A 24,305-nucleotide genomic window follows, 5' to 3' on the forward strand; every position below is an offset into this window, starting at 1 on the left:
AGAAGCTCCTAGAGAGGGCATCTGCCTTGAAATTCTTAGTTCCAGGAAAAAAAGAGACCACAAAATCAAAACGTGTAAAAAACAAGGCCCACCTAGCCTGTCTAAGGTTCAAGCGTTTAGCCGACTCTAGGTAAATCAAATTCTTGTGGTCAGTGAGGACCACAACTTGATGTTTAGCTCCCTCCAACCAATGTCTCCACTCCTCAAATGCCCATTTCATGGCCAACAGTTCCCGATTCCCCACATCATAGTTACGTTCAGATGGAGAGAACTTTCGGGAAAAGAAAGCACAGGGATTCATTTTAGATGTTACAGGATCCTTTTGGGACAAAACAGCTCCTGCACCATTCTCAGAAGCATCCACCTCTACCTGGAACGGGAGTGAGACATCAGGTTGCCGCAAAACTGGGGCGGAGGTAAATCTTCGCTTCAGCTCCTGAAAGGAAGCAACAGCCTCCGGAGACCAATTCAACACATCAGCACCCTTCTTAGTCAGATCAGTCAATGGCTTGGCAATACTAGAAAATTTTGCTATAAATTTCCGATAAAAATTAGCAAAACCCAAAAACTTCTGGAGGGCCTTCAAAGAAGTGGGCTGAACCCAATCATAAATGGCCTGTACCTTGGCCGGATCCATTTCAATAGTTGACGGAGACAAAATAAATCCCAAAAATGAAATCCTCTGTACTCCAAAAAGGCATTTCGATCCTTTGACATACAGGGAATTCTCCCTCAAGATCCGGAACACAGTCCGAATATGTTCCACATGAGAATCCCAATCCTTGGAGAAGATCAAAATATCATCCAGATAGATAATCAAAAATTTATCGACAAAGTCTCGGAAAATATCGTTCATGAAGCACTGGAAGACAGAAGGGGCATTAGTGAGCCCAAAAGGCATCACCAGGTACTCAAAATGTCCCTCCGGAGTATTAAACGCCGTCTTCCATTCATCCCCCTGCTTAATGCGGATAAGATTATACGCCCCCCTGAGGTCAAGCTTGGTAAACCAGCAAGCACCTCTAACTCTAGAGAATAGATCCGAAATCAGGGGTAACGGATACTGATATTTAATAGTAATTTTGTTGAGGGCACGATAATCAATACAAGGCCTTAAAGAACCATCCTTTTTGGCCACAAAAAAAACCCGGCACCTAAGGGTGAAGAGGATGGTCTAATATGACCCTTCTCCAACGCCTCCTTAATATAAGACTGCATAGCCTCGTGCTCGGGTACAGATAAATTGAAGAGCTGACCCTTGGGAAATTTACACCCCGGGCTCAGTTCAATTGCACAGTCATAACTCCTATGAGGAGGCAAGGATGCAGACTCATTCTCACTAAATACATCATAAAAGTCCGCCAAATAGTCAGGAACATCATGCGACTGAGGAGAGGTGGAAAAAACAGGAGCCTCACTAAAGGCACACTGACAACCCCAACTCACGACAGACACAGATTTCCAATCCAAAACTGGATTATGAATTTGCAACCAGGGAAACCCCAGAACAACGGCATCATGCAGACCATGCAACACCAAAAATCTGCAATTTTCTTGATGGTCTGGGGCGACCCGCATTACCACCTGGGTCCAAAACTGAGGTTTATTTTTCGCCAAAGGAGTAGCATCAATCCCCCTCAAAGGGATAGGTGTCTGCAGAGGTGTCATCGGAAATCCACAACGTTTAGCAAAATCCAAGTCCATTAGGTTTAGCGCTGCTCCCGAATCCACAAAAGCCTTGGCGGAAAATGTGGACAGGGAGCAGATCAGAGTAATTGCCAGAAGAAACTTAGGTTGAATACCACCAACAGAAAACGTGTGTGCAAAGCGTTTCTCTCGTTTAGGACAAACAGAAATAATATGCGAGGCATCTCCACAGAAAAAACACAGCTTATTACGCCTTCTGAACTCCTGACGTTGCGCCTTAGACAAAACTCTATCACATTGCATAGGTTCAGATGTCTGTTCAACTGGTGGCAACACCTCTCGTGCAATCCTGCGTTCACGTAAACGCCGATCAACCTGAATGGCTAATGACATAGAATCGTCCAGACCAGAGGGAACAGGAAATCCCACCATAGTATCTTTTACAGCTTCTGACAAACCCTTCCGAAAGAGAGCAGCCAAGGCATTATCATTCCCGGTAGTAAGGACTGCCCACTTTCGTAACTTTTGACAGTACAACTCTGCAGAATCTCGACCCTGGTTCAATGCCAACAGGGTCTTTTCAGCCTGATCAATAGCATTAGGCTCGTCATACAACAACCCCAAGGCTTGAAAGAATGCAGTAGGAGAGAGCAATTAGTTCCAGCTGCGTGTAAAATTCTTTCTTTATTTCTTCAATAAAAATACATAAATCTTCATAATGTGTGCCCCAACATGGACAACGGCAACGCGTTTCGATCTAAAAGATCTTTGTCAAAGCTGGCTTTGACAAAGATCTTTTAGATCGAAACGCGTTGCCGTTGTCCATGTTGGGGCACACATTATGAAGATTTATGTATTTTTATTGAAGAAATAAAGAAAGAATTTTACACGCAGCTGGAACAAATTGCTCTCTCCTACTTGTCTCACGTCAGTCCAGACGGAGTTCCGAGGTCTGCGGTGGAAGTGTGGTGAGCTGGCTTATGTTGCTTTTGCTTGAAAGAATGCGTTCACATTAGTCAGAATAGGATCATCTGGTTTCAAAGAAAATGCCCAATCCTGGGGATCGCCACGCAGCAAAGAGATGACAATTTTAACCTGCTGCGCGGAGCTCCCTGACGAGTTAGGCTTCAAGGCAAAAAATAATTTACAATTATTTTTTAAACTCAAAAATTTAGATCGATCCCCAAAAAATACATCAGGTATAGGGATCTTTGGTTCAACAGCATGCGAACGAGCAAGATAGGCGGAAATTCCCCGCACTTCCGCAGCAAACTGCTCCACACGATCAGACAATTGCTCTTTCTCCATTGAGAGAAAAAAAAAAATTCCCCCTACGGCCTCAGAGATATAGAGGAAAGAATATACACACTCTTTTTTTTTTTTTAAGCACAATTTTTTCCTGCTATTGAGTACCCTAGGATCTGCGGTATGGCGGGTGATTCTGTTATGATTGAGTCACCGTAGGAGGCAAAAACAGAAATGCAAGCTAAGTCCAGAAAACCAGAGAGGTTGGCAGCTATCGGATTGCAGACCCCTGAACCTATCAACACAGCTAGCAGTAGCCGTGGGGGGTTCCTACGATGCCCTAGACCCCTCGATCACAGCCGGAGGACTAGATAGCCTAAAGACAGAAAGGGAAATCTAAACTGCCCCAGAGCAGACTCCAAAGCAAAAGGCAGCCCCCCACATATAATGACGGTGAAGCAAGAAGAAAGAACACAACACAGACAGAAAGACTGAGCAAAGACGGGGCCCAAGCTAACTAGATAGGAAAGGACAGGAAGGCTGCTGTCTGCAATCCGTGAAAAACCCTATGAAAATAAGAGCCAACAGACTGACAGTGAAAAAGGCCCTGAAGACGCTAGGCTTCAAAAAGACTATGTCAGTACTCAGGAATATTCTGAAGACAGAGCAACCGGCAAAAGGAGATTCAGCTCACCCCAGCAGGGAATGGCAGAATCCAGAAAAGCAAGGCTAACAAAAACAAAACACAAATGCAAAAAGGCAAAGCAGAAAACTTAGCATTAGAGGAGCAGGAATCAGACTGGTGTCCTAGAAGTCCACAGAGAAATCACCCACAGGGCAGAAGGGCGTCGGCAGCCTTATATCCAGTCAGTGACTCCACTCAGCCAGTCATCATCATTAGGCTCAGGTGCCTGATAATCAGGCTCATTACCTTCCTTTACCAGAATAGGGAGTTCACCAGACCTCAGTGACGAAGGGGAAAATGAACTCACAACAGGTGACATTTGTTTCTTTTGTATTGCATCTTTCACCATTTGCTATACTCAGTAGTTTGGCTGATATTTCTTTTTCCATCTCTGAATACCCTGTCTATTGTGTATTTTGTGCTCTAATAAAATTTAATATTTTTTCATTTAAGCCCCTATTTTTCTTTAGATCTTCTGTTATATTATTTATATTGATTGTATATTTATTGTACTTATTGGGACTGAGAATTTTTTGGTCCTAGTATTTTCTGTTTTGGTTGTGACAGCTGTGAATTGTCTAAAATCACAGCTGGCACCAAATCTTTGGGTTATTAATGGAGAGGTGTCTATCAGACACCGCTATTACAAACCCAGTAAGAAAAAGTAAAAAAGTAGACACAAAAAGCCTTTATTCTCAAAAACACTCCCTGACAAACGCTTTTGTTCTTACATTTATTAAAAGAAAACAAAACAAATCCCATGCAGTTCCGAACTAGTCCAACTATCTTGCAATGTCTCACGTTGTCTGAAACGTATGATGCTCCATAAGTTTTTGCAGCTGCCACTAATGGCACTCTGCTCCTCAAGACCGGCTGGCTATGAACTGATGTAACCTCAGTGACATCAGTGAGGTTACATCAGTTCACAACCTCCTGGGTCTCATGGAGCACAGTAACCGGCAGTCTAGCAGTCCACATGACCTGGCGGAATCACTATACTACGACGGACGTTAAGGTTACTAGAGTTTCCAACTACTGGGACACCAGGACGCTGTGAATTCTTGCAAACTTAATTTACAGCAGCTGGGAACTCCAGTAACCTTTAAGTCTCCCAGCTGTCTGCACAAGTTGCATTTTTACCACTTTTTAATTGTGTTTTTACCTGAATGTTTGTAGAGCAATGAATGCTGTTTAAAGCTAGCTGGGAAAAAAAGGTTAGTTAAACAAATAGAGGGATTTATAGATAGATACAGAGAGATAGAGAAATAGCTGGAAGGTTCCTAGAGATAAATAAGATGAACAAGCACTAAAATGCTCGGGTGCTCGTTGCTCGAACCGAGCAATTCCTAATAATTGAATGCTCATTTCAAGTATCTGAGAGACCCTAGAAAGAGGTCTAGGGGGCAGTGAAAATGTTCAAATGGATGGGAAAAGTGTTGAATGGAAGGAGAACAGCATGGGGAAGACCTCTGGAAGCATCTCTGACTCCCAGATCGCTGCTGAGAACAATGTTATCACACTTTTACACCACTTTAAGGAGTGACAATAAAACATTCGAAACTACGAGAAATTGCATTTTACAGGAACAAAAAATGTTAAGAAACATTTTTTCCTGTATAATGACTTATATATAAAGGAAAATTTTAAAAAATACATTTTAAGTAAACCAAAATTGATATTTTTATTAAAAATAGGTAATTTCAGTGTTATTTATGAAGGAAGCACAAATTGCCAAAATTAAAGGACTCAGATATACCTTGTATTAGACATAAAGGAAAGCATCATACACATTTTGCTCAAATTGTCATGTATTGGTACTCCTAGGCTATACACTTTTGAGGGTTATATGCTATATGCCAAGGAAATGTACTCCAGACCATGGAATAAGCTATGGGTGAGCAATATAATACCGATAAGAGTATGTATACAAGTTAAGCAAAATTTCTGCACTATTTCTGCATCTCTTAGCAGGAAAAATGCAGCTGCAAAAAAAGCGTGTCTTTGGTGTGTTTTTGGTGCAATTTTGCCTGTGTTTTTGATTGATTTGAGTAGTCAATGGTGAAAAACGCAGGGCAAAAATGCACTTAGAATTGACATGCTGCAGATTATTTTCTGCACCAAGTCTGAAAGTCAAAAATCTTCAATGTGTGCATGGTTTTGCGTTAGGTTTTGTCACAAATCCGTGCCAAAATCGCAACAAAAACACACCAAATCTGCAACGTGTGCACACAGCCTAAGTTTTTTAACAAGTTTTGTGAGGCTTACATATCAACAAAATGTACCAAAGAAGATTTAATACCCTATCGATGAGCAATATAAAACTAATACATTTTTAAACAAGTTTTTTGAGGATTATACGCGACAAAATGTACTGTATTCCATACCATGGAATAGTTTAAGGATGAGCAATATACTACCGATAAAATTTTGAACAAGTCTTTTGAGGCTTATATAGCAACAAAATGTACTCCAGACTACGGAATATTCTATGGGTGAGCAATATAATACTTACAAGGGCATGTGTGCACGTCGAGTAAAACTTCTGCACCATTTCTGCATCTCTTGGCAGGAAAAACTCAGCTGCAAAAGTGTGCATTTTTAGTGCGTTTTTACCACATTTTTGCCTGCGTTTTTGTCTGTGTTGATTGATTTGAGTGAATTAAATGTTGAAAAACACAGGGCAAAAACGCACAGACAATTAACATGCTGCAGATTATTTTCTGCATCAAATCTGCAAGCCAAAATGTGACAGAAAGCATGTAATACTCTATGGATGAGTAATCTAATCCTGAAATATTTTTCTTTGCTTTCTGTAAGTTTTAAATACCACCGTAATGCAATAATAACCATGTTAAACTGTATGGATGAGTCATTGAATCCATACAAAAATTTGAATAAAAATATTTTGATAGTGTAGTTGAAGTACTTTTACAGTAAAAAATGCTTTGCAGAAAGGGCAAAGTCAGACACAAAGGGTCATCTATAGACCAATGAAAGGTAACAACTGGTGGGCCTAATTGAAATATTGACTATTACAAACACTTTATCTGCTGTGGTCATCTGGTGGTGTGGAAAAGAGTGGGCTAATCCAGGCTTTGCTCATTTTTATGAGAGTAAGCCTGTTTGCATTCTGTTGACAGGTGAAAGCGCCTGTCTGTTATGACCCCCTGCGACATTAAAAACCCACTCAGACAAGATGCTAGCAGCAGGGCATCATAACATCTTCAAGACATAGAGGGACAGCTCATGCCTCATGTCCAGCTGTAAGACCCAATAGTTGAAAGTCGCAGAGGAATTAGGGAGTACACTGGTTTGATCAGCCAGGTATTGCTTGACCATCTTTAAAACTTTTCCCTCCATGTCCTCAGGCCCTGGGCACTGATCTGGTGTCATGAAATTGGCCCATGCCTTTGACAGTGTACCCCTGCTTCCTCTGTGTGTCTCTCTGGCCTACCTTCCCTGGTTGGGTAAGGAGGCTTGCCCCCTGCTGCTAGCCTTGTCTGATGGGAATTTTTTCAACACATTTTCCACAGTGGCCTTCTGTTATAGCACCATTTTAGATGACCTCTCAACCTCAGGAAGAAGAGTTGCAAAGTTCTCCTTGTAGCATGGTTCTAGCAAGGTGAATAACCAGTACTCTTTTTTGGTCAAGAGACTCAAGATGAATATAACGCAAGGGTCACTGGAAAGGGAGTGGTACATGAAGTCGGTGTGGAGACACATAGGGTTCTGCGGGCACCCTGGTCCGCTAGCCAAAACCGCATGGACCAGGGATCATCCCATCAAATGCCCACTCTCTGTTTAACGTGGGAATAACGCTACTCAGACAACACAGGGTGAGGGTAAAACAGTGTGGTAATACTTTATTGAACAACAAAACAGGCAAATAACACATATATCAGTCCCAGAAAAATACCCCAAGATGGTGCACATTACAGAGTCTCACCCTTCCGCTGACTGAAAGGATAATAGCAGCTCTTACTTCAGATCTTCCAGGGCCTATTACCCCAAGTGTAGGAAGAGGATAGTCCATTCAGGTACAAGGGCAATTTGACCGGAGGGTCACAACTTGACTTCAACTTCCAGGGCCGACTACCCCACCTGTGGCATGCACAGAGAAAATTTAACTACAAGTTTAGGAAGATGACAGTCCCTTCAGGCACAAGGCCAGTTGACCGGAGGGTCACAACCTTGCTTCTCTGAACATCTCCATGGAGCCAGGCCACCGATGGGTCCCATTCCTCGCTTTCACAAACATATCCATGGATGCCCGATGGTCAATGAAGCAGATCTGTATTTTTTAAGCCGGGGCCGAGGTCCCCTAAGCTGGCATCCTGTAGAATGAGAAGTCTGTGTCCCTCATGATGGCGCCAAGAAGTCTTTGCTGCTGTCTTGTTTCTGATCTTCTGGATGTCTGGATGTCTTGGCTGAATCTCTAGCTCTCTCTTACAGAGTCATATAACCTCTTGTTATAGTTAACAAGTGTCCTTCAATCTGTATTATAGATAAGGGGAAGAATGGTGATGTATTTGCATAGTTTTTCCTACTTTATTGTAAAAATTCAGCAAACTGGCTGTCTCAGACAATGTGTAATTAGCATATCAGCAAACATCCCTAGTCAAGGATAAGAGCACAATATGTTACATAAAATGTCAACTTACAAGTCAATGTTACAGGTTTAACAAAGCAAAAGTCTGTTTTCTTGACCAACCAGAAAAAAACACCTAAATTCAAAAGTCAACAAATAGATAACAGTCTATTCTTCCTGGCTTGCTAAAAATAGGCATCTGGTTAATTAAGATACAATGCTGTGTCTTCACAATCAGCCATATATGCCAAGCTCCATACAGCCAACAATTCCCTGTCTCCATCTCCTCCTCCCTCTCATTCCCATGTTCAGCCCATCCACGTAGGAGAAATGGGACAAAGGTAGTGTGGCTGCTAGACTCTGTTGCGCTAGCCACCAGCTCCTGTTCCTCCTCAGCATCCACCTCATCAATGATACCCAATCCACACTGAGCAGATGAGATGAGGCTGGGCTAGCAACAATCTCTCTGTAATATGTCTTCCTCCATCCCCATCTGGTCCACATGAAGAGCTTCATGTTTAATTGTGAGCAGTGACTGTTTAAGTAGGCACAGGAGCGAGATAATTGAGCTGACCATCGCATCATTGCCGATCACCATCTTTGTGGAGCTGTCAAAGTCTTGGAGAACTGCACAAATGTTAGACATCCATGCCCACTCTTTAGTTGTGTGGAGGCTGATTAGAATACTGAAGGAAGTGTTGGAGCCCATACGCAACCATTTGACTCTTCTTGTCACAAATTCTAGCCAACATGTGCAGTGTGAAGTTCCAGTTGGTGAGTTGGCGCTTACACGCACTGCTGTAGCACTGTCGGAGCCGTGGCAGCTGTAGCCAACTTGAGGAAATGGGCGCTAACATGATGTACCTTCACCAGAAGCTCTTTTAATTTTGGGTAGAGTTTCATAAACCGCTTAACTACCAAGTTAAACACAAGTGCCAAACATGGTACGTGTGTGAGCTTGCTAAGCTTCACCACTGCAACCAGGTTACACACTTTAGCACATATGACCCTGCCTGGTTTGAGGTTCAGCAGCAAAAACCACAGATCTGTTTCATCTTTTATTCCTTTAAATAATTCTGCCACGGTGTGCGGTTTGTCTCCTAGACTAATTAGCTTCAGAAGAGCCTTTTGCCATTCGCTGAAGCAGTGCTGCAGAGCTTTCAACTTACAGCTGATGTGGAGGACTTGCTCTGAGATAACACATTGGAGTAGGAGAATTATAAGGAGCAGGAGGGGGTGCAGGAACTGGTGCAGTAGGTGGAGGAAACACTGATAGAAGTAGGGCCAGCAATCCTTGGCAAGCCAGGGTGTGACATGGCCCCAGCCTCCACAATGTTCACCTAATGTGCAGTCAGGAAAATGTAACATCCCTGGCCTCAAGCAATTGTCCACATGTTTTTAATGTTAAGTTGACAATGCCAGTAAGTGCATTGGTAAGGGCATGGTTGGTCTTCTTGTACACATACTGGTACAAGGCGGGGCACTACACCCAGAGAAAAAGTGGCAGCTGGAGACCTAGTACCAAGGGACAGCTGCCACCATGAATCAGCTCCGTGTCTACCAGCCTAATGGCAACATTTGAAACTGCAAGCAGCCTGGAAATGTGCCCATTTAGCATTTGGGCCTGTATGTGGGTGGCTGGGAACTTTCTTTTTCATTCCAAGGCCTGAGGTAGAGAGAGCTGATCGCTGTGATGGGACAAGGATTTGAAAGTGCCTGATGATGGTAAGTCAGAAAGTGCAAGGATAGGTGCAGGGCAGGAGGTACCTGTGACAGCATTTTAGAAAAGGGATTGGGAAGCACCTAGCATAGAGGAAGAGGTAGTGGTGTATCTCGAAGGCACCAATCGTAGACGCAGGCCTTCAGCTTAGATGACATGTGCCTGATCATGCTGGTGTGGTTAGGTTCTTTTTTGTCATGCCCCTGCTGATCTTAGCATGGCACAGGTTGCAAATGGCCATTTTGTTAATCTCAGAACTCTCAAAGTGGGGGACACCTAACTCTTTGATTGAGAAATGCACAAGTATCGGTGCTCTGCGGAACAGTTTCCCACCTTGTCTTTCTTGTCACCCCACTGCGTCTTCCTGTCTGCTTCAATACTACTGATCTCTCCCCCTCAAGCCTGTTGACCTTGCTCTGCATGGCAGCTTCCAATGTTGGGTCAATGACTTTGTCATCCACCACTTCATCTTCCACCACTGCACCCTGGTCCTCCTGACTTTGTGACTTAACAACAAGAGGACTTAGCGACAACTGTGTCGCTTCATCATCTTCCTCCTTATCCCAAATTTGCCATTCCCCACCGTATTGTTCTTGTGGTTATGACTGCTCTATATATAGGGAAATGACTTAAAGGGGTTCTGTCACCATAGCAATCATGGCAAAATAGGAACTAAATGAATAATAAGATTTTAACAGTACCTCCACAGCTCCAAAATGTCTGCTCCAGTAGTGTACGTTACAAATTCTTTTAGTATACTCTTGGATTGAGCTGGTGGCCCGCAGCAATTCTAGCTACTGGCAGTCCAGTTAAAAATTTCCCCCACAGAGCATGTTTCGTCATTCATCCCACAGAAGTTGATAACAAATTTCATGCACAAAGCATGTTTTCACATTTCCAGTAGATTTGTTTATTTGCAACATTGCTAAAAAAGACAGAGGTCCTGAAAAATTACTTATGTTGCCTACTTATGGCAACTAGACAGCTGATGCCAATTTTTTATTTCTCAGACTTCTAAAAAAACACATCAGTCCAGAAAAATTATTTTTTGGCTCTAGAAATGGCAATGAGACAGCTGATGTGAAGAAACTAGAAAACAAACATCGGTCCTGAAATATTATTTCTTTGGCCTATTAATGGCAATGATGCCAACTATTTATTTCTCAGACTACTAGAAAACACACAGCAGCTTAAAGAAACAGTACTCCCACTGGCGGGGGTGTGCAGAGTACACACAGTGGCTTAATGACAGTACTCCCACAGGGAAGGGGGTGCATAGTACACACAGCGGCTTAAATGACAGTACTTCCACAGGTGGGGGTGCAGAGTACATGCAGCGGCATAAAGGAACAGTACTCCAACAGGTGGAGGGGTGCATTGCACACACAGTGGCTTAAAGGACAGTACACCCACAGGCAAAGTACACACATCAGCTTAAAGGACAGTACTCCCAAAGGCAGGGGCACACATAGTGGCTTTTAGTACAGTACTCTCCCAGATGTATTTTTAGAGTACCCACAGTGACTTTTAGCACAGTCATACTCCAGATATGGGTTGCAGAGTACACACAGAATTTTTTTTTTGCAGAGAGCGCAGTCACAATCTGTCCCTCATTTCAGCTCTGTCCTATCCCTATGCTATACACTATATAGATAGCTCAACATGCTCCTGCCTCAAATTGGACAGCTGAGCTGTAATTCACCACACTGAAAGGAGAAATTGCAACAGTAGTAATGGAGAGAAGTGAGATGATCTGTGACTGGGAGGACTAAAAATATTTGTGCAAAAGAGGACGAAGCCCAATGTAAATGCCTCATCAAGGAGGACTGGTGCGTAATCTTTTTTTTACCATTCTGATGTTTGAATGCTGCATCCTCTATCAGAGTTCCTTAGTTGTCTCAACAAAGTAGATCCCAGGACAGCTACAAATAATCACATACACATTGTTACGGAACTGACAATTGAAATATACACTAAACCATTTCTGCATACGAAAATTAGGAAGAGAAAATCTTGTATTCACAATTATGAATGGACAAACTGTGCAGCCTCCACAAGGGTAAGTACTTATTAGTCTAACAGCCCAGCTCAATTTCTGGGCAGGCCGTTACAAATAACTGGTTTATGACAATTCTTAAAGTTCATTGCCCATCTGGTATACTTCTTTCTCCTTTTTTTCCTGATTATGCTTGGTATGCTTCAGGTTGATACCTCCTATAGGGTGGTGCAATGTAAGGAAGTGGAGATGTTGCCCACATTCCCACCCCACCCCAGAGAAGTGTATTGTTGCAATGTATTTAGATGTGCAATGTGTTTAGTGATATGCATTATTAGCAATAGCTAATGCTCTACCTAGCCACAGATAGGTACTAGGAATAGTTAGGGTTAGCAGTTGGGACAAGCCCAAAGTCGAAGGGACTAAAGTGAATGGACAGAGAGAGTTTCCTGTCAGGAGGGCAGATAGGGTCTAGCCTGCAACAGAAGCAGACTTATGGTCTTCACACAGAAGAAAAGGTCACACTCTTCGAGATGAAGAAATATCTCACAGGTTTATTGACACATCAAGTACATGTCAAGCCGGGGGAGTGACATACAGAGTGAAGAAAAGGCTGACAATGGCTGTTTTGCGCTGTTCAAGCCCGTTGAAGCGCTTGAACAGCGCGAAATGGCCGTTGTCAGCCTTTTCTGCATTCTGTATGTCACTCCCCCGGCTTGACATGTACTTGATGTGTCAATAAACCTGTGAGATATTTCTTCATCCCGAAGAGTGCAACCTTTTCTTCTGTGTGGATTCCAAGGATTGCTTTTTCCAGGTCCGGCACCCGAGATTCCCAGCATTTGGTCCTCTGCATACCGCATATCACAGGAAACTACACGGTAACAGCGGTGCCGTCCGCGCTTTTTTCTATTCATTATATATTGCTAGTAGACTTATGGTCTTACAAGTCAGCAGTGCTGCATGAAATGGTTGTATCTGAATTGAGAGGAGACAAACGCACCAAAAAAGCGTGATTCATAATAGAGACCAGGAAAAGTGATAGAAGGAGCTAGTGATTCTCTGAAGATGGGATCTTGGGCAGGAAGCCTAGTGGGACAGTACTGAGATTTCAAGTCAACGAGGTGATGGAACAAATCAGAACAGGTAATGTGAGACAAAGAGAGTGCCCCGAGCAGTAATCTACGAGCGTTGGCAAAAAGAGAAACTAACTGCCAAAGTGACATAATTATCTCCCCTAAGGGAAAAAAGGACACAGTATCAAGAGTTGAAAATCAAAACTCTCACTTACTGGACTGAAGTGCCATTATTGGGGATGAGGGAAGCTCCCAAAGTACTGTACTGAGTTGTTATGAAGGCAGAGGAACTAGCTGGGGCAGCATTTAATGAGTCTAGGCAGGAAAGAGAGAATTTGTATGAAGATGTTCTATGTTTTAAGAGAAATGTCCATGAAGTTATACACCCAATATCCACTATACTGTGCATGCTTCCCCTTTATTGTTCAGAAAAAGACAGTTTATTTTTGAGTGGTGGTCTCCCTCATTGAACTGTACAACATCTGGTCCTCGCCAGCCGAAGTCTACTGCACCATGTGGTCTGCAACGGCATACCACCACTACAGCCAAAGTCAACATACCTAGCCAGGACCCTTACTTTCATGTAGTGTTCCGGGGCGCGTAGCATGAGTACCTCGTCCATGGCTACCGCCCCATTCCACATTGTACCCTCTACTTTGCAGCTTTCTAAAATTCAGCACATCTAAGTATTGATAATTGGCTGTGCAATTTTATTATATTTTTTTTCCAGATTTCTGCATCATATATAACTAAAGAGATAAAAGCTTATGCAAAGGCAGGGGCAGTTGCAGAAGAAGTCTTGACAGCCATTAGAACGGTGGATGCATTCAATGGACAAGAAAAAGCAGCAGAAAAGTAAGAAATTTGTGCTGTAATTTGACACAGAGTAAATTCACAAACTTTATGATGGCTGTATTGGCTCATTAAATCTATCTCCCCCATGAGTAGGCATAATATGAAAGAGGGAGAGAGTGAGTTGAGCTAAAGATGAATAATTTTCTATGTTTTGATTGTTTTTATGTAAATAAATTGTTTAAGAACTGAAAGAATAAAATCCGGTGAGTCATGCACACTGCTACAGTATAACAATTGTTATTCAACTGTTGTAAGGTCTGTTTTCAGGTTAATTTTAGCAAGATTCTAACCCTGGCAGCTTTCTACTAGAATTGTTGAAAACACTGTGCACCTTAACTTTTTTTAACATGTTGCCCTCTGATAACACTGTTCGTCATAATTTCAAAAGTTGTCAGGTTCAGTTATGAAATGAGCCATTTATTAATGATTTTGACCTCCTGAATTCAAATCTGACAATAAAAAATTTTAGTTGGCTTTTGTTTCTATGATATCAAAGACCTTTTACTGTTACATATAATTAATGCATAGACGTTTCAGTACTTTGAAACATTATTATTTTTGCAATTGTAAATATTCGAATCATAAACAGTTAGAGAAATTGTACTACAAAATTTGGTCCTCATTCAGTGACAACTCTTTGCTTTTCTCTTGAACTCATGCATCAGATCAACCCTTAGAATTATCAAACAGTAATCTGCAAGCATTAATGTATTTCATTTTCCTTGATATTTTTCTCCATAGCCGCAATATCTTAATGAAATCTCTCACCATGATCAACACTCAATGCTCCACAGTTTGGTGGAAAAAAGTCTAGATGCGAATGTAAGAGATGGATCTTAAAGGACATGTTAGGCTATGTGCTCACGTATGCAGAAAATTTCTTCATGAAACCGGACTCCTTCCCAGAAAACGCACGTTTTCTTCGCGTTTTCTGGGCAAAAAATGCACGTTTTTTACGCATTTTTTTCCGCGCGTCCCCAGTCTCATAGAAAATAGCTAAAAATGTCGACTTTTCTGCAAAATTAATGAGCATGCTGTGCTTTTTACCGCGATGCGTTTTTTTCGCAGAAAAAAACGCATCAATATGCACAAAAAGTGCAGAATGCATTAAAATGAATGGGATGCTTCTTTTAAGCGATTTTTAAGCATTTTTGCCAGTAAAAACGCTTAAAAAACGGGAAAAAATGCTTATGTGGGCACACAGCCTTACAGCCAAGATCCTTATAAGTTTTGATGAGATTTTCCACCAACTCCTCATAGTTATCTGCTCTTGAGTAGAGATGAGATAACTTGCCAGGTTCGACGAAAATACCGTAAAAAGCACAGTTTAGGTTCACACTTAACCCCGGACCCGAACCCAGTAGAGGTCAATGTGGACCCGAACTTCGGTGCTTTAAAATGGCTGGAAATTGGTCATAGTGATGGCTAGTGGGCTGCAAAAGGAGGCTAAATGGGGGTAAGAGCAGGACAATTGTAAAAAAATGTGAAGCTGAGTAGAGAAATTACTACAAGGGTTTCTATCACCATAATAATCATTGGAAAAATAGGAAGTAAATGAATAACATAGAAAATTAACAGTGTCCCCAGAGAAGCTGAGGTTAGCTTCTTACAGTCCAATTAAAAAATTCACCCACTGAGCATGGGGCAGAGTACCCCTACAATAACAGCTTACAAAATTCATCCACAAAGCATGGGGCTGAATACCCCCTAAAAAGGAGCATAAAATTTAACTCACAGACCATGGGGCAGCGTACCCCCTAAGAAGCAGCTTATAAATTTCATCCACAGACTATAAGGCAGAGTACCCTTTTAGAAGCAGCTTAGAAATTTCACCCAAAGAACATGGGGCAGAGTTCCCACACAGCTTCAAAATGTTTGCTCTAGTAGCATATGTTCCAAATGCCGCCAATGAAAAGCTTGTACTATGATCTTGGATTGAGCTGGTATTCTGCAGCGAGGCTTGCTACTAGCAGTTCAGCTAAAAATTGCACCCACAGAGCATGTTTCCAAATTTTCTCCACAGAAGCTAATAATTTCACACACCGGCAATGGCCTATTGTTAGGGACGGTGGAACGCACCAAATATAAATAATAGGAGGTGCGTTCGCCGCCCGGGGTCCACCATGCGGTAGGTGACTAGATTGCTGCTGGACAATGGCAGACTCGCTAGCTGGCGAAGTGCTGCACTCGGGTTCACGTCACCCGAGGAATGAAGGCGGCCTCTGTTAAGCCACAGAGACGCCCTAATATAAATTAGGAATGAGCGCTGGACCTGTTAACTCCACAGGACCAACTGGCGTGTGGCGTCGCAGGCGCAAACTCCAATAAATGCTGCTACTGCAGCGCGGCGGTAGCTAAAGCTGCTAGACGACGGCGCCGGAAAGCCGGACACCATCGGACGCAAGAGTACAGTGTAGGAAGCACAGTGGCGCATAGCTTGCCACTAACTGGAGCTGACTATAACCAACACTCTGTCACCATTCGTATTATCAGAGGGAAGGGGGTTTCAAATAAGCCAGTCACCAGACACATGCATCCATCACCTTTCACAAACAGCATAATAGTCTACACTAGCGCATAGCTGAGCCGCCATGCGGGCTTTTTATAGCCATGTGCTTCCGGGACCTTCCAGTACTCTGGGAAGGACCAATCAGATCCAACACAGGACCTGAGCATGTGACCCCTGCTCTCCAGTGAGAGGTCATCCTGCAGGCATGCCCAGTAGCAGGGCGAGAGGACTTAGCCTCTGGAGCGGTTCCCTGCAGAGCAGGTTGTGCTACCATTGCTGCACCAGAGGTGGCAGCAACATCCAGGCTCACAGAGCGAGTCTGAGCAGGACACCTGGATCACTGGGATTGCTGAGCAGGTCCCTGAGCGGTCAACGGGGAATGGCGCCAAACATTACCCCCCTCTCTGAGCCTCGCTGCGCTCAAAGGCCGCAATCAGGAGTGGAGCATGGATGTTCTCCACCAGGTCCAAGCCTCCGGGCCATGACCCTTCCAATACACCAAATAAATTTTTTTGCCACGTACAATCCTGCGTCCCACAATGGCGTTAACCTCAAACTCATCAGACGACAAGTCTGATGACCCGGCAGATGACTCGGAGAACTGGGCCATATGAACTGGTTTGAGGAGGGACACATGGAAAACGTCCGAAATGGCTAAATGTGGAGGAAGAGCCAGGCGGTAGACCACCGAGCTCGAGGACCTTGAAGGGTCCAATGTATCGTGGCGCAAACTTGGGGGACTCGACTCGCAGTTCGATATTCCGGGGGAGAAGCTTGGAGCGGGTCGCCGATGTGTGTCGGCAGACGCCCTCATCCTTTCATTAGAGGCCTGGATAGCATCCTGAGTGTGATCCCAGATGTCACGAGCCTCCACTGCCCAGTCTGCCACCCTGGAGTCAGCGGAGGACACTGGCATTGGGACAGGGACACGTGGATGTTGGCCGTAGTTTAGAAGAAAGGCATCTGACTAGTGGAATCAGCCACTGCATTGTTCAGGGCAAACTCAGCCCATGGTAGCAAGGATGCCCAGTCATCCTGCCTGGCAGAGACAAAATGCCATAGGTACGTGACCAAGGTTTGGTTGGCTCTTTCAACCAAGCCGTTCGTCTCGGGATGGTAAGCGGAGGACAGATTTAGCTCGATGCTGAGTAGACTGCAGAGCTCCCTCCAGAAGCGAGACGCGAACTGGGGACCTCGGTCACTAATAATTTTGTCCGGTATGTAGGTGGAATACGTGTTTTATGAACAGTGTGGCAAGACCACGAGCAAAAGGCAACCGTGCGAGTGGCACCAAATGCACCATTTTAGAAAAATGGTCGGTGACCACCCAAATGACTGTACTGCCACCAGACTTGGGTAAGCCAACCACAAAGTCCATGAAAACCATCTCCCAAGGTCTATCCGCCACTGGCAGGGGATACAATAGCCCCACCGGCCTGTCTAGAGGGTCTGTTCCGTGCACACGAGACGCATGCCTGTACGTATTCCTTGACATCTCGAGCCATATGCGGCCACCAGGAGCTCTTTTGTCCGCTTATTGCCAAAGTGACCACCCACCCTGGAGGCGTGTGCCCAGGCGAGAACGGTCGCAAAACTCTCCGGCGGGAGAATTAGCCGAGGCTCAGCCTCTCCTTCCTCCGCTGAAACCACCGAGCGTGAGAGAGCATCCGCACGGACGTTCTTCTCTCCTGAGAGGTAGTGCAAGGTGAAGCGGAAGCGGGAAGCGAAGAGCGACTACCTAGCCTGACGAGAGTTCAGGCGGTGAGCCGTCTGCAAATAGACAAAATTTTTATGGTCTATATATACCTGGAAGGGAAACTGAACTCCCTCCAGGATATGTCTCCACTCGGAAAAGGCCAACTTCATCGCTTGCAGCTCCCTGTCGCCGATGGAGTAATTCTTCTCCGCCGGTGAGAAGGTCTTAGAGAAAAAGAAGCAGGGATGCTTCCGACCTTGAGCATCCTTCTGGAAAAGGACTGCTCCTGCACCGACAGAAGAGGCATCTACCTCCAGAATAAATGGTTTATCCACATCGGGACGGTGTAAGATGGGAGCGCCAGCAAAATGTGATTTTATAGCTGCGAAGGGCTTGGAGACCTGTTCCGACCAAGCGTTGGGATTAGCTCCTTTTTAAGTGAAAGCAACTAATGGAGCTTCCAATGCGGAAAAGTGGGGTATAAACTGACAGTAATAATTCATGAACCCCAAGAAGCGCTGCACCGCTTTAAACGTCAGGCAGGTCTTTCAGATACTCAGAGACAATAAATTGTCAAATCAGAGAAATGTATGTTCTCGTTTGAGATGATCCCTTTTCTAGGATATGTGCTATTGTCCCCCAGTTTTCACATGGATACGACGAAAGTCCAAGTGGTACTGGATTGTGATTGTAATGAAGATTTGAAGGCGTTGTAGGGAGGAGGGCCCCCGCAGAGTGTCCGGGCCAAAACCAAGGGGACCGCCATCTAGGTTCCTCAGGGAACTGTACCTGGGGAACGGAGGAAGACAGTGGATGGCTGAGAGTGACAGGACAGCAAGGGGAGGGGCAAGTATAAAAGGAGCAGGGGGCGCGCAGGGGAGTCAGTTGGTAGAACAGCAGACATGGAGCAAGAGACTGTGGGAGTGTGAGAGAGCCAGAGCGACTGATGGTGACCAGAGAGGAGATCAGCAGGAGAGGGGAGATTTACAGTGCCCTTTAGGGAGGAAGTACCAAGCTTACCAACAAGAGACTGCCGCCCCTCTCCAATTCGGGGTTACGACCTGCCCACGGTCGTCCGCAGCCATTACCGCTGTGCTCCAGCCCGTTGCGGCCTGTCCGCTGCCTCACGCAGCCACTGCTGCTTCACTCCAGCCCGCGGTTGCGGCCTGCCCACTGCCGCCCCGCTTCAGACCGCGGCTGCGGTCTGTTCATCACCGCACACAGCTATCATCACCCCGCTGCAGTTGTCAGTTGGGGCCTGCTCCTCGCCTACAGAGAGACTCTTTGCACCGGCCCAGGCCGTGCACGTAGCCTACCAACTGCCACTCCTCGGAACTGCGTCACTACCCTGCTTGGGGGGGACTGGAGTCTCCTTGATCCCGCTAACGAACGGGACCCCGCTGTTTCTACAGGGGGTTACCTCACCAAAGGACTCCCTTAGGGCCTGTTGTGCCCCAACTCCTCCTGGGCGCTGAGACGCCCGAAGACTATGCCAGATTCTCAGCAGCTGGGCCCAGCGGCTGCAACGTCAAAGCAGCTCCATCAGCGACACCGAGGGATGTCAGGATGGATAAGTGACACTATAGGAAATAAGGACCCGTAGTCGGCCATATCGCGACCCTATAGTAACCGGCCTTTGCCGGGTTAGTCGTGTTCTCTTAAATAGTGTTTGTTGGTGCTGAGTCCCTGCGAGGACAATAGCTGTTACCTTGTTTTGGTTGCTTAGTATAGCCCTAGCGGCTTCAGTTTATAAAAGTTACTTACCAAAACACAACTCAGTCTCGCGTCTCGTCACTGCATCCTGCGTACCTGCTATTACCTACATTTACAAAAGGTTTTTGGATTTTGCCAACTACCTCTGTACGTTCATCAAAAACTTTTCAATACTTTTGAATTTCCTAAAGTGTACTCAGACATAATCAATTGCGTGGATGGGGATCTATAGGAATTTGCTCACCTGATACGGTTGTGCAAACTGAGGTACAACTCCCGCTTGAAGTATGGATGTGTTTGCAAGAGACTTCTGCTAACCTGGTGAGGAGGGATTGGACTCTGATAAGAGTATCCTACAAAGTAGATGCAAGGCAGGAGGACCAAGGAATGGTGCTGTCTTTGCCACCAAAAGAAATCAAGGTGCAGAAATTTCGGGTTGCTGGTAGGTAAAAAAATTTTTATTCAAAATGATAAAAACTATATACTTAAACTATATACTCAACGTATTTCGGCTGTTTGCAGCCTTCTTCAGATTAGGGAAAAAATGAATTTGATCTTTCTCATATAGCCCTTTCCCAGTGTTAGAGAGGAAGGGGACACAAAAGAGGAAGAGGAGTGGTGAATCATCCTACATTGTTCTTTTAAATAAATATATAAAATATAAAAATCATGATATGTAAAATGCATATAAAAAACAAACAAAAAAACAAAACAATATTGATAATAATGAACCTATTTATAAGAAACATGTCAATCTAATTGAATTTCCATATGAAGACTGAAAATGTATCCCAATAAATGACCTTCTACCCTTCAAAAGATAGAGGGAGGAAGAAAAAAAAACTTGAGGGAAAAAAACTTTTGGAAAAAAAGAGTTTAACACAAAAAAAATCAAATTAATGAAGAAATAAAAAAATAATATATTTTTTTCCTCCTTTCTCTCGATAGAGAAGAGAACAAAAATGGGAGAAAGACATATATATGTGTAATATGTACATATTAGTCCTATGTTGAAAAGATTATTGTTTTATCATTTTATTTATTATGTATTTTTTATATGTTATTTTTGTTTGTAATTGACCTGATGACACAAAAAACAATGTGTGTGCATGAGATTTCTGAAATCTTATAGGCTTTGCTGGTGCTTTAAAAAGCAGCTGAATATTAGCATAAAAAAAGAGCAAAAATGCCCAGTGTGAACATACCCTTAATATCCAAAATTTATTCTTTGGCATTCAAGGTCTTTTTTCTATTTAGTGATTCTATATTGATTTGTTGCAGTCATGTGACTTTGACCAAATCAAAGTTTTTATTGTGTTTCAGCACTTTATGTCTAGAAAGACTTTCTTTTAAAAACATTTTTTACATTATGCCTGTGGCCATTCATGAGTGATCTCAGGGTCTGGGTGGTACGACCCACATATTGTAGACCACAGATACAGGTTAACACGTAAATCACGTAATCTGAATTGCATGTTGCGTTTTGGAGATCCTATGTTTTTCTCTCATACTATTAGACTTAATTTCTTTAGCTCCATGATTTATAATTCTGCAGTAGCAGCATTTTTAAAAAATGCATTTTAGAGACTCCCCTTCCCCTTTATAAAGCGATGGATAAGCACTGAATTTTGTTTCTTCAACTTGCTTGGAGCTATCATGTTTTTTTACCGTTGTACCCCTTCTGAAGGTGATTTGTGGTTCTTTTGATAAAATTGTTTTTAATATAGGGTCCTTTCTCAATAAATAAGAATATTTCTTTAGGGTGTTACGAATATACTGATTACTCTGGTTGTATGCAATGATAAAATTGTGTGTCCAAAGTTTTTTATCCTTCTTATTTTGTTTGAGGTAATCTGACTTGCTCAACTCAACAAATGGGCTCTACATGCATGTGTCATGACTATCACACAGCCGCGACACATGCAGCTGCGAAGCCAAACAGTTGATCAGCAGGCGCAATCCAGGTATTCAGCTTCCCTCTGCAGCTTATTCGGTAAGTGCTATAGCTTGCCGAATAAGCAGGAACCCAAGCAAATTCGCTCAACTCTAGAAATGAGTACTGTTGAAATCTAGATACCCATTTCCGTCATCTGTTTTGAAATAATTCCAAATCTAGATATATGATTTTATCACTCACAATATGAGCCGTGGATGTAAGGCCCCACTCATTGTTATTGAGTCCTCTTACAAACTTTATAGCCTCCTGTTCCGTACTACTCCATATGATGATCAGATCAACAATATATCTGCGATGGTATTTAATGAATGTTTTATATTTATCTGCCATGATTGACGATAGGGTCTCGAATCGCCCCATAAGCAAATTTGCGAAACTTGGGGCGACCTGAGTCCCCATTGTGTCCCAAGCTACTGCAGGTATAGTTTATCTTCAAATATAAAAAGGTTATGTTCCAATATAAAACGCAGACCTGCCAGCAAAAAAAGATTTTGTTCCATTTTTAAGGTAGGATCTGTGTTCAGGTAAAATTCTACACATTCTAGTCCCAATTGGTGTCCAATATTAGAAAAAAGCGCTACAACATCCAGTGTTATAAATAAATAATTCTCCCCTCATATAATTTCTCTTGTCTCTCTAATCAGTTGTGCCAAATCTCTCAATTATGAGGGAAGTTGGCTAACGAACTCCTGTAGTTAGAGATCTATATAGTGCGATAGGGAGCTAGTTAGAGATCCTATGCCTGATATAATGGGGCATCATGGGGGCTTTAAATTATTATGAATTTTTGGAAGATGATAACATATTGCTCTAGTAGTAGCAGAATTGGTAAAAAATAAATGTCTTTTTTGTTTAGTACTTTTTCTTTGTATGGTTTGTTTATCAATTGTGAATATTCTAGCTCAAATTGGGGTGATGGATCTGTATCAGGTAATGAAAGATGGATGAACTTGGGAGGGGGAGGAGAAGAGGGAAGGTTGTTGTTTCCTTGCCCCTCCACCAGTTCATCCATCTTTCATTACCTACAGGCTACAACATTCCCTCTTCCCCTCCCCTCCTCCTCCCCCAGTTCATCCATCTTTCATTACAGATCCATCACCCCAATTTGAGTTAGAATATTCACAATTAATAAACAAACCTTACAAAGAAACAGTTCTAAACAAAAATAGAAAAACATTTTTGATCAACTCTGCTCCCAGTAAAGCAATATATTATCATCTTCCAAAAAATCACATTGTGGAAATAGCCTTTCAAAAAATGTTTAATTCAACACAATCAGATTTCCTCAATAAACAAAATAAGAAGGTAGAATAAAGTAAGAAGGATGAAAACCTTTGGAGGCACAATTTTATCACAGCATACAACCAGAGTAATCTGTATATCTGTAACACCCTAAGGATATAATGGTACTTATTGAGAAAGGACCCTATATCAAAAACAATTTTACCAGATTGATAAAAATGATAATCCTTCCCAAATGTTTATATATGCTGGAACACATATCAAAAAGGGTCTCTAAGGGTTTCTTAAAAAAAATACATAGCATGATGGCAACATTTGTATGGGGATCGTCTAGATCTAGAATGAGTATTGGATCCCTGCAGAGGCCCAAAAATCAGGGTGGCTATGCTCTCCCTGACCTGTATTTATACTATTTAGCTGGTCAATGGCGTCATTTAAAACACTGGTTAATTGGAGTTAGGCCCGGTAATGCAGAGGTACATCTCATACACTTTCTGGATGGACATACACCATGGGCAATATTGGAAGGTTCATATAGACCACCCCAGGGATTATTTGCGCATAAATTAGCGATACAAATTTGGAAAGAAAGTAAATGTATTATAAAGTTCACTGATCAGATTGGGGATGTTCATATATGGGATAATCCCATTCCACAGAATGGAATAATAACACTTAGTCAGATTTTTGAAAACATAATTTTATTATCGTTTGAACAAATTCATGTAAGATTTGGAGTTACATATAGAGAATTTTACAGATACCTGGAGCTGAGGCACGCCATAGTGTATCAATTCCCGTTTCCTAGAATGAGAATGTCTAAATACCCATTGATAGGAATATTATCAACTCAGGGGCCTACAGGGGTGACTTCCTCTCTCTACACCTTTTTATTGAATTCTAAAATCGCATCCACTCAACTCGTTGTAGAAAGTAAGTGGAGCCACTTGATACCTTCTATCACTGATGAACAGTGGAATGATGCCCTAGAGGCACATACGATGGTGTCACCAGCTGCAAACAACAAGTTAATCCAGTTGTATATTCTTCACCAGTCCTATTTGACCCCAAGCTGACTTCGTAAATTCGATAGAAGGGCAACGGAAGAATGCCATAGATGTGGGGAATCAGGGGCGGACTTTTGGCACCTTATCTGGAGCTGTGGCAGTATACAGGGGTATTGGAGTGATGTCATGTATACATTGGAACGAATATTGGGAATATCGATTGAATGCACTCCTGAATTATGTCTCCTGGGTGTTGTAGATAAAGAGACGTGGGTTCATTATGATAGAATATTTCTTTGAGAGGCTCTATTTATGGCTAGGAAGGCAGTGGTGTTGAGGTGGATGGGAGGGAAATCCCCTTCGATCAAT

At 43.1% G+C, this 24,305-nt stretch overlaps 1 protein-coding gene across 3 annotated transcripts in view; it reads left to right on the forward strand.

The window, feature by feature from the left end:
• The window catches only part of LOC141095454 (ATP-dependent translocase ABCB1-like), a 485,663-nt gene that overhangs the window by 233,468 nt on the left and 227,890 nt on the right, over window positions 1-24,305 (forward strand). For all 3 annotated transcript variants that reach the window (XM_073581458.1, XM_073581459.1, XM_073581460.1), the window contains one exon: window positions 13,688-13,812. In XM_073581458.1, coding sequence (XP_073437559.1) covers window positions 13,688-13,812 — 125 coding nt within the window. The remainder of the gene's footprint in view (window positions 1-13,687; window positions 13,813-24,305) is intronic.

Source organism: Dendrobates tinctorius, unplaced genomic scaffold (genome assembly GCF_039654945.1).
Source record: "Dendrobates tinctorius isolate UK_male_01 unplaced genomic scaffold, ASM3965494v1 ptg000070l, whole genome shotgun sequence".
NCBI classification, from domain to species: Eukaryota; Metazoa; Chordata; class Amphibia; order Anura; family Dendrobatidae; genus Dendrobates; species Dendrobates tinctorius.